The following is an 11,008-nucleotide window of genomic DNA, read 5'->3' on the forward strand; positions in this document are numbered from 1 at the left end:
GGGGTTGGAACTAGATGTTCTTTAAGGTCCCTTCCAACTCTAACCATCCTATGATTCTATGAATAATTCCAGTACTTCTGTTCACATACACTGTATTTGGATGAACAAGTGGCCCTCTACCTTTCTGTAAAAGCCATCTGTCTATCTGAAAACATTATTTTCCATCATCTTCCCTTCTTAGTCAACTCTTCTTCAGGCTAATAAATCGCCTCTGTCAGTCACTCCCCACAGACTATCTTTTCAAGACTTGTGATTGCCTTTGTTCTCGCCTGTGGAGTCTCTCACCTTTTGTGAAGTGAGGGTCAAAACCTGTACTGAGTCAAAATGCAGTTTCACAACTGCCAGGAAAATTGGAGGATTACTCAAATTATTTTACAGATGGTAAGCCCGTCTGCATGTTCCAGTAAAACATGAGGAATATAGGCATCTTATAATTTAGTGTCACACTCAGATAATTTTTCAGGTGGTATTTTCTGACCAGTATTTCTGTATACCTCATTGTATTAGATACTTTTTGCTGAAGCACAATCCCTTCCATTTGCCTCTTAAATTGCATACTATTTTTTCAGACCATGTCTTCAGTTTTGGACTCTAAGAATCAATTCCAATACATTCCTAGTCCTTCCCAGTTTGAAGTCAACTCCAGATTTTACAAACATACCCTTCATTCCAAGTCCATCTGGACTAAACATGAAAATATTGGCTAGTACCTGATCCAGCACAAGCGCCCGCCAAATACCACACAACACATTCTTCCTTTTAAACAGAAAACATTGCTAGTTACACTCTGAGCAAAGTTTTCTAAATAGGTCTGCATCCAGTTTATGATATTTTCACCTAGACTGCAATTCCCAAATTTGCTTAGAATACTGTATGCAACAGTTGAGATAACACTACTAAATTCAAGAGACATGACACCAAGTGCTTTTTCTCCAGCTATAAAACTGTTCTCCCATCAAAGAAAATTATTAGATGGCTTTCATACTATTTGTTCTTAAAAATTCAGCACTGGTTATTGATCATGTCGCCATAGTTACATACGATTTACCTGATTATTTATTTCAATATTTTTCTAGGAATTAAAAATTACTTGTCTGTGATACTTCTCCTCTGCTTTCCTTCTTCAGAATCATTCAATTCCCTGGTGCCCATAATAGTTGTTAAGCTGCTGTGAGCACAAAGGTTACCAAAATCATGCACTCTAGTAGAGAACATAAGTCATAAGGGGAAATAAATGAATAAATAAATAAATAAATAAATACCACCACTTTTTATGCTTCTTTGTATTTCACAGATCTTGTATTGTTTAGGACACGCATTCATTATTTTACTTGCTTTGTATTCACAATCCTATTAATAATATTTATTTAATTAATCCTATTAAGTCCTGAGCACTTTATTTGCCTGTGTTCAGGACTTAGCCAAACTAGTTGGGATGCAGATGATTTCAAGAAAAAATTATTTTCAGACAAGGAACTACTCAGTGGATGTCTGGGGCAGCCAATCTGTTCACTGCTGTATTTAACAAAATAGATAAACCGTGTCTTTTAGATAAGAACCGTGGAAGAATTATGCATGCCTTTACTAACTCCAGATCAAACCATTGTACTGTAGTCAGCCTTGGCTCTCCCATGAAGACATCTAGGATCTGACAGCATTGATTAGAAGCTAGAATCAGAATATTCATTAGTTAACTTATCAGGCATACTATACACACCAGTTCCCTAATGGCATGAATCGCTGCATTTTTGTCTTACTGACAAATTTTTGTGAGTAATCAGTAATATTTATGGTTCAAGCATAAGTAGCTGAAACACACATGCACCTTCCTATATGATTGAGATGTTCTCTCTGTTTACATGAGGTTGTTGAGAATGGAAGATACTGTCCTATTTTCTCACCAAAGCTGACTTGAAAGAACCAGCGTTCATATGTACATGCCCTGAAAGTCAAATCCAGTAGATCAAGCCAAGCTTTCTGAGGAAGGACAGGAAGGCTGTTTGCAATTTTATTTTTTTTTTTAAGATATTATTTTCACAGAATCACAGAATATTTTGTGTCATTTAACACTGTACTTATTTAAAGACCAATTCTGCCCTCTTTCAAACCACCTGCTACTCATCATCTTACTCCCTGGTGTCCAAAATCTACTGTTCCTGAGAAATAGACATTTTTTCAGGCCAGAAATAACTATGGATATGCGAGGCAGGGAGGAGAAAAATATCAAAGATATCCTTCCCATAATAATGTCTGTATTTATATAGCACATTTCATCCTGAAGGAAAAACAAGAGTAGGTCTTTGTAAATCATAGATTTTTTTGTTGTTTTTCAAATTTAACAAAATTAAAAACCCTAGATTTATCAGTGCTGGAACATGGAAAATGAGGTCTCATTGGATTATGATTTTCCTAAAATAAATGAATCACATCTCCTCAAATCCTGCTGTAATTCAGTTGGTGGTTGCTTTTTGCCCCTAACTCATCAAGGAGTTCCCCCTTTACAAAAGGAGGCAAGAGACATATATTTTTTTGCCTCTCTCAGGAACTATTCTTAAATTACTGCCAAAACTGTCACCTTAGCAGATGTGCGAGCAGCAAAATCATCCATAATCTCCTCCAACTTGTGTTCAAGTAACACGCCTGCGGGTGTTCTGATCACACTGTGTAGACCTAGGCAGAGCTCAGGGACACTCTAACCCAGCAGCTATAAATACAAAACCTGATAAACATACACTCACCAATTTCTCTGGAGATCTGGGTGAATGCCTCCACACCACTCTCTCCATAGTTGCCTTCGGAAGCCAGTGTTGACACGTAGTTCCAACCAAGGGCTGTCACAATGTCAACCATGGCCTGTGCTTGGTAGGAGTCCGGTGGGACCACTCGAGAGAAGAAGTCATACCTGGTGTTGTCGCTCAGTTCTGGAGCTGTAGATGCATAGCTGATTTGAGGTATCTGCAAATAGAATGACAAGTCATTCAAGCCAATCTAATACCATTTTACACTATATACTTGTATGTTTGAAAGGCTGAAAATAGATTACGCACAAGCATCGCACAGATCAGACTATCTGGTTTTAATTAAATCAACTGATCAGAAAGTATCTCAGATTTTGTAAAACGTTTGTTAAGTTTTATTGTATAACACTCTCACCAAGAAATAATGCATTCTGCTTTTCTCCAGATGTCATGATTCTTGACATCTAAGTGTACCAACTTCTTATTTGTTCCTGGCTCTGATAGGAACGTGTGAAGAAAAAAAAAAAAAAAAAAGAAAAAAAAGGAGCAACCTTTACTAATTCTATAGAGGATGAAAAGGTCACTGTGATTCTTAAAAATGCTACACTTAAATTTGATGAGGAAAATTTGGATTATTTCCATTTCATTGTTTTGTTTCTTTATGTACAGGCAACTGTGCTTTGCCATTTCATTCCTATTTTTCAAGCTTTCTCTGCCATAGATTTTTCATTTTCTAGTTTTAGTATGGTGTTATGCATGATTTAAGACTATGGAGATTATATAGTTAATACCAAAAGCTAGCTGATGAAAAAATAACAAACAAAAAATTATCTGTATGCAATATACATACAGAGAAGGATAAAACTTACAAGGCTGGTACTCTTTGTAGAAACCACCACAATATTATTTGTAGAAACAAACAAAAAAAAATCACCACTAAATAACTGAAATATATTTTTAAATAAATTATTATTTTCATAGGAAAAAAAATAGAGTTATTTTGTATCAACTCTTATCTTAAATAAATAGTTTGGCAATGTCCAGAAGAAGCTGTCTGTAAGCAATATTTAATTATTCTGAAGAGTATTTTGGTGCAAGAAATTTAATTAACATTTGTCATAGCTTAAAAAGGAAATTATTTTCTTACTTAAAATAGTAAAACTGATTAAAGAGCCACTAGTTTGAAACGAAAGATACTCCAAATATTGCACTGCATTTGTTATCTATATAAAAAATGGTGCTTAATTCACATCTCATAAAACATAAAATAGTTTTCAAGAAAGCAATCCGAACAGAGTTCCTAAATTGATTCTGTTGAGAACCAAATTTAGCAGTCCCAGATAACAGATGATCTGGTAAATGCTCATTGTCATATTAGGTGTTATAGTAGAAAGTTTCAGTGCAACCCTTAGGTCCTGTACAGTGCTTCCTCATCAGCTCAAACTAGAAAAGGGATTTGAGGCAAATACAAGGGATTAAAGGAGTTTAGTCATTAACCATACCTGCAAAGACAGTGTAGACTTACAGCCTGAAAAAACAGTTTATAGCCTAAGGGATAGCAAAATCATTTCTCAGTCAGAAGCAAATAAAATAAACTCTTATGTATCTTGGCTATATTCTTCTTTAAGAAATTTTCTATTCATGGAAATGCCTCAGAATAAATAATCTGAAATGCTGTAATAATAAAAACCAGAGAGAAAAGAAAAAAAAGGAAAGGGAAGATTACATAAAAAGTAAGGTAAAGGTTGTATCTCACAGAAATCAGTATTCCTAACACAACAAAGATCCACCAAGTAAAAATAAAGGATAAATTGTCCTTACAAAACTTGCCTTGTATAAATTCCCTTTCTTGCAGAAAATGAAACATCTTTATCTCTTCACAGACAAGAGATTTTGGCCAGTAATAACACAATTATGCACATTTAGAGCACATATCAGTCCCTTTCTAAATTTGTTCTATTACTCTCTAAACCAATCATCTTTTTCCAGGTGGTAAAAATATAAAAACAACCTCTGTGATTTTACTTATTTTGCTCCTTGGTGCGCCATTTCACAAATACCATGGCATTGTGGCTTTGCTGAAAGTTATTTCATCAATAGTGTTAATAAAATCAAGCAGTTAGAGATCTTTTAGATGGATACATTGTCACTGAAAATCTTGAAGTCTAGATCACGGAGTTATATCCACTAACTTTCTCAGTTGCTTTTTCTTTTCAGGCATGAGATGAATAAAAAATCCTAGATATGTGTTTGTGGGAGAGCTGTTGGTGCAACACAGCAATGGGATGTTTCAGACAATAGAGATATTTTATGTACTATGAATATTACTTATTTGGGGCCTTCGAAAATACAGAGAAGACATGCTACTTTCCTGTTTTTCAGCTCTTTCTAGTTCAGCTTCTTCCCTAGAGTTATTTCTAATAACAGTGGAAGAAAACAGAAGGTAAATACAGTCCAAATCCAATACCCTGAAATCATCTGGCATTACCTAGTAGGTTTAAATCACCACTCTATTATAACTTCTGCCAACTTTTCACTAGCATGAAAAAACAATATGCCATGTAAAAATACAGAGAAAGACACTCTCTAAATAGCAAGCCATCCGTAAGTTTTGGGGAAAATTGTTCATACATCAGAATATGTAGTTATTTTCCTTATTTCTTTTTTGTATACAACCCTCATGGTTATAGACAACACTTTACATTCAAGAATTTTTTTCCCCAAAACTGCAGATCTCCCACCCAGAAATACCTCATGGATTTCTTTCTGTGAAAGGATTTTATACAAAAGTAAACAGAAACTTCCTTCCTTGACCATTTTTAAATGCACATTTGTATACAGGGAGTCACTGAAAAATAGTTTTAAAATCTGAGGATTTGAGGTATGTTCCAACAGTTACACAGTTACTCAAAGAAGTTGTTTGGCATGAGGACAAATTGTTAGGATTTAGTGGATCAATAATCCATGAATGAAAAATACCTTAAAATGTAACAACTCTAGTTATGGGCTGTAGGTTTAATATACCATTTTACATGTCCCCAAGTACTTTTTACAAGATAGAGTATCATGCTGCCTAAGCAAGGGAGCTGTTATGCTCTATCAATTCAGTAATATGTGTTTTTAAAACTCCCTAAATACAGACAGTATTTATACTTTAAGTTCCACTGGCCAACTGAGACATAAATTTGCATTTTGAAAGACACCTGTAAATGAATTTTATATTTCTCATTCTAGATTTCTCAAACTATTTTTTTCAAAAATACATACAATATGTGTAACATATACATTCTATTTAAGTACCATATAGCACTGTTAATAGCATACTTCCTTTTCTTTGGGGAAAAAAAAAGGAAAAAAAACCCCAATGGATTATATAACAACATTCGAATTATCTGTCACACAACAGCTGTCACATTCACTGACAATGGCTAAAAGCATTCATGTTTGAATGTTAATTGATATTTTTTTTTCTATTCTTATGGTTTGGATGCTCCCTCCCATTAACCTATAATCAATTGATAGACTTTCAGTTTATAATGGGTGACAGACTTGAATTCTTTGAAATTATTATACAGAGGAATTCATAGAAGTCTTATTTTAATTATTAAGTTTGTGGTAACTACTAAATGTTTGAATACAAACATTTATAGCATGGTGCTTTGAAACCATATCCAATTTTAGTTATGAATTGGCCTTAATCCTGGTGCATACTGAAGTACTGCTGAAACTATCCTTCCATTCTTTAATCTAAATCAGTGGTGGCTTCATCTCATTCTACTATCCAATTATTGGATAGTAGAAAACGATTCTCCATGCTTAAAAAACAATAGAGTTTGTAACAAAATAAAGAAAGAAAGAAAAAGAAAACAATTGCTGAAAACTAAGTAGACAGGCTAAGCCTTCAAGGCACATTCAAATCAAAATCAGCAGCCTAGAATAGTCTCTGGTTTTTTTGGATCTTTTTGTATACATCTCCAAGCTGATTTAAAATCTGTCTCTAAAGATCTCCCCTTCCCAGAGGATTACAGAAGATGTAGCAGTTACCACAAAGTGTTACTGTGGCAGCACTTCAAAGGAGGAACAACATCTGTACAAGATATCCACCAAGCATTACTACAGAACAGACTTCTCACATCATCAGTGCAAAAGACAGCTAAGGTAACTTTCTATTTATTTCATACAAGTGGTAAACCACTATCAGTCCCACGTACATTGAAATAAAAGCCACTCACCACTCCCAAATCCAAAATTATTCATAGGGAAGCATTACCCTGGATCTGTTTGTTGGGTCCAGTGCTGGGATCCAAACCTAAAAACATGGAGGTGTTGTACTGAGGACGGTAGAGGAAACTACGTGACCTAGGTTTGCCCTTCCAATAAAGCATCTTCAACACAGCAGGCAGCTCTTAGTATGTCTTCTTTTCAATGACATGCTGTCCAAGTTTTCGACAGGAGTTCACTGGAACCTTTTTTACTGAGCTTTCAAATCCATTTGCATGTTGCATTTGTCAATGTAAAGTATCAGCTGGCCATTTCAAATGCCATCTTCCTTTATACAGCCTTTCTGCTGAGAGCATGATTTGGGAACAGAGTAGCAGACAGTGAAATGAACTGAGCTCATAAGAAAAAAGACCTGAGAAAGGAATCACCAATAATTTTGAACATTACTGATTATGAGTTACAGCAGTAACTGTGCTGTACAGTCACCCAGCATAATGGATTTAAATCACTCATGTCTTCAGTTTCACTACCCACTCAGTCCTATGACTACTAACTTTAACATATCAACTAGCATTTTATTTCCCTTTTCCATTCTCTCATCACTAAGCAGTCATTTTTTGAGGTATATTAGCAACAGCACATTAAAAATAGTAATAATTTTAGCTAACAAATTGAAGTCAATAAACTTTAAGTTAGTGATTGCTCAGCATCAGCTGGCATTTTATCACCAACTAATAAAGCTTCCAAAGGAGTTAAAGTGCTTCAAATAAAATGTGACTGTGGAAAAACATTTTCAAATTGGTGATTTTTTTAATTTTAATTGTCTATCAAAAATCATTAATGGCCCTGTCTTTTCAAGACTTTTATTCCTTCTTCTGTACAGCAAGAAAGAGTTCTTTGGGAGTATAAAAAAAAAATCACAGCAGTGAAATGAATCCTCAGGGCCTAGACATGGAACTGTTGCTGGATGAGAGCTGAGGTCACTATACTTTAGCTATTAGTCACATTTGTAAATTGCCATCAGCCAGAGCATCATCTTAGCCTGCTTTCACTTGTGAAAAACATGTCAGCCTGCAGTACAGTAAAGCTAAAGTCATTCAGGTAGACATTCAAGATTCAAAAGAGTTTTATGATGCTTAACAACATCTTACACTCCACTAGGCAAGATTAAAAATCTTCTTTTTTGTTACTAACTCTACGAGGGGATGAAACACATCCTGAAACTGGACATTTCTCTCCACTGACTATAAAGGGAAACTCGGAGATTAATTCAACTGTTATACGCAGTATGTAGAACAATGCCACACACAGTTACATGTCTTCTGCTGAATCTCACAGTCCTATTCATTTTGGTTACGTGTGACTATTAAAATAACTGTGCACAGCTAATGATCAACTTCCTTCTGCGATGCCATCTTTTAGTCTATGACAGAAACTGAATAGGTCACCCGTGCCATCATCAGGGACCTCATTCTTTTCCAGGGCCTCTTTTTCATTCTTTCTAAACCAACATTAAAACATCCTGGGAAGATATAAAACATTAAGACTCAGTAATGCCTTTGGAGATGTGAGATGTCCCTGTTCAATGCTAAGAACTGAGCAGGGTGACACCTTGCCAACTCCACCAGCTACAAACTGATGCTCATGTGGAAAAGTTTCAGCATATGAAGTTTTCTGATTCAGCTATAGAATCATAAAAAAAAAAGTTCTTATCAGCTAGATAAAAAGCAAGAAAAAACAGGTATGTTTTTCATCTAGATGAATGTAATTTAAAATGTATTTAGTTCAAAAAAAGTTTATTAGAATTTAAAAGCTTTGGAAAGGGAAAGAACAAAAGTATAACCTGAAAGCTGCCATTAGCTGATTTCACTTGGAAGGCAGGAATTTTTTAAAATCAATTTGAATTGTTCTGTCATTCTATTTACAGTACATATCACAGCATTTCCTGTCAAGGGTGCTTGCAATTCATACATCTAGTGATGAGGAGCTAATAATAAGGTAGTTTCAAATCTGTCAGAAGTTCCCTAACCATTTGTATAGGTTTTCTGCAATGTATAGGTTTCGTGCAACAACATGGTTTTCATGATAAAATGCAACATAGCTATTGCTATTTTTTTTCCCCCAAACAGAGGGACAGAAGTGATCCATCACACCTAAATGTTTCTGAGCTGGGATGGGTAAATTATTTTACTCTTACTTTTCACTTCCTATTACTCTTTCACAGGCCTTACTTTCCTTCTATTGCCATCAGTTACCTTCTGAAGACATATTCCTGAGCGGAATATATCTTCAATGAGCTGCGCTGATCTTTTAATGAGAAAGGGACATAGCTGAGTATCAATGCAGAACAGTCTGTCACCAACAAAATTATTTCTGCAACCACAATAGCTTGGTCTGGTATGTGAAAAATTACAGAGGCAGATATAATCCCTAGCCCAGTGGAAATATGGGGATAAAATTAAACATGCAAATTCTCTTTCACTACTGTTCTTCTCTTTTTTCTCTCAACTACAAACATAGTAATTATCTTTCTCACCTATTACAGAGGTTATCTCTGGTGGTCAAATGGACTAGCAACTACGGTATTCTGAATAAACTGATTTACCCTAGAGAAAGTAATTTCTTATAGTTAATACATTTAATTCTATAGCATCAGATTGTGGGACGAAAAAATATTTGAGCTCCATTGCATTGCATTCTATCCCCACTAGCCAGAAAATATCTTTCATAACATCTAACCAGATGTGCTACAGTGAGCATATTTCAGTTTGTCATCTGCTGTGCTGCCCTGGCAGAACAGGATGCAACAAAGGAGGAGTGTGTATAATATAAAGTGTTTGAATTTGAGAAGTGGTTTCCTTATAGTGGGCTGAAGTAAGTCAGGGACTCATTAGAAGTCATTACTTTTAATTACACACAAGGGATACTGTAGAAGAAAAATATAATACTAGTAATAATAATGTGATATCACAATCTCAAATCCCATAATAGATGCAGAATCCACAAAATAAATTCACCACTCTGGAGAGTACGGGTCTCTGTGCTGCTGTGCTTTTGCACTTCAGGGCAAAAACAGTAAAAGGATATTTATGCATTACGAACATTTCTACAGCTGAAGCACATCTTGTCACACTGTGCATTGCTGTGTAACTCCAGGAGGATGAGAATTCATCTAAGGACAGCTTGAACTGTCATCAATGTTCCGTGCAAGAGAGTCTATTGATAAATGTTTAACAATGGCATTTTCTCAGTAAGGGAGCTCTATTCTGGTATTTCCACATCATTTTAAATCCTGGGGTTTGCCTCTCTGAAAACCAACTATGTTAAACAGTTTCATATTAAATTATCCACCATCTGTAGGCAGCCTCTTTCTCAATATTTTAAACCCAGCTGAGGTCCAGGGACTGAATGATAAACTGCAGAAGCAGCAGATCAAATGAGTAATATTCATACTGAGATCAAACCACAAGGAGTGGGGGTGGTGGTGACCTTGAGCTTGGGAAAGGCTGTTAGTTCTTCCTTCACAGTTTCTTATGTTCTCCAATCATCAGATCAAACAGGAAGCCAAGGATGGTCAGATAGCTTTAGGGACTTCTTAAACTATTAAAATTCCTTTTTGACTCATTGGGGAAACCCCCACTTAATTATGTGTATCAATATGTTAGACTTGTGAGCTGAGCACAGTGTGAACTCTGGTATTTCAAAGCTTTTTTAGCCTTACTTTCCTCATTAGAGCTTGTCATGTCAGTGTCTGGAACTGTAATCTCATCTGATGAGTTTGAGAAAAATACACAAAGATGTGCATTACTTTTAGTCTCAAATAACTGAGCCAACTTTTTATTATTATTCAGTAGCAATAAATTTACCTAGCAGCTCATAGAGTATCCCTCAGTCCAAATTGGGCTTGCTTTACATTCATTTACTGATTAGCACCATAGAGAGCACAGCAGGCAACTTCAGAGACTTACCAGTGGGGACACAGAGTTATCCGCAGGAATTTTTTTTATTACAAAGATCATCACAATGGAAGAAGAGGGAGCTTTCAGCAG

General features: G+C 35.5%; 1 protein-coding gene across 1 annotated transcript in view; it reads right to left on the reverse strand.

The window, feature by feature from the left end:
- Positions 1 to 2,738: 2,738 nt before the first annotated feature.
- Positions 2,739 to 11,008, reverse strand: part of LOC114818600 (metabotropic glutamate receptor 8) — a gene marked incomplete at its 3' end in the record, with an annotated part of 59,735 nt that continues 51,465 nt past the window's right edge. The window contains exon 2 of the mRNA XM_029085080.1: positions 2,739 to 2,955. Coding sequence (XP_028940913.1) covers positions 2,739 to 2,955 — 217 coding nt within the window. The remainder of the gene's footprint in view (positions 2,956 to 11,008) is intronic.

This window comes from Antrostomus carolinensis, unplaced genomic scaffold (assembly GCF_000700745.2).
Source record: "Antrostomus carolinensis isolate BGI_N321 unplaced genomic scaffold, ASM70074v2 scaffold11375, whole genome shotgun sequence".
In the NCBI taxonomy this organism is placed as follows: domain Eukaryota; kingdom Metazoa; phylum Chordata; class Aves; order Caprimulgiformes; family Caprimulgidae; genus Antrostomus; species Antrostomus carolinensis.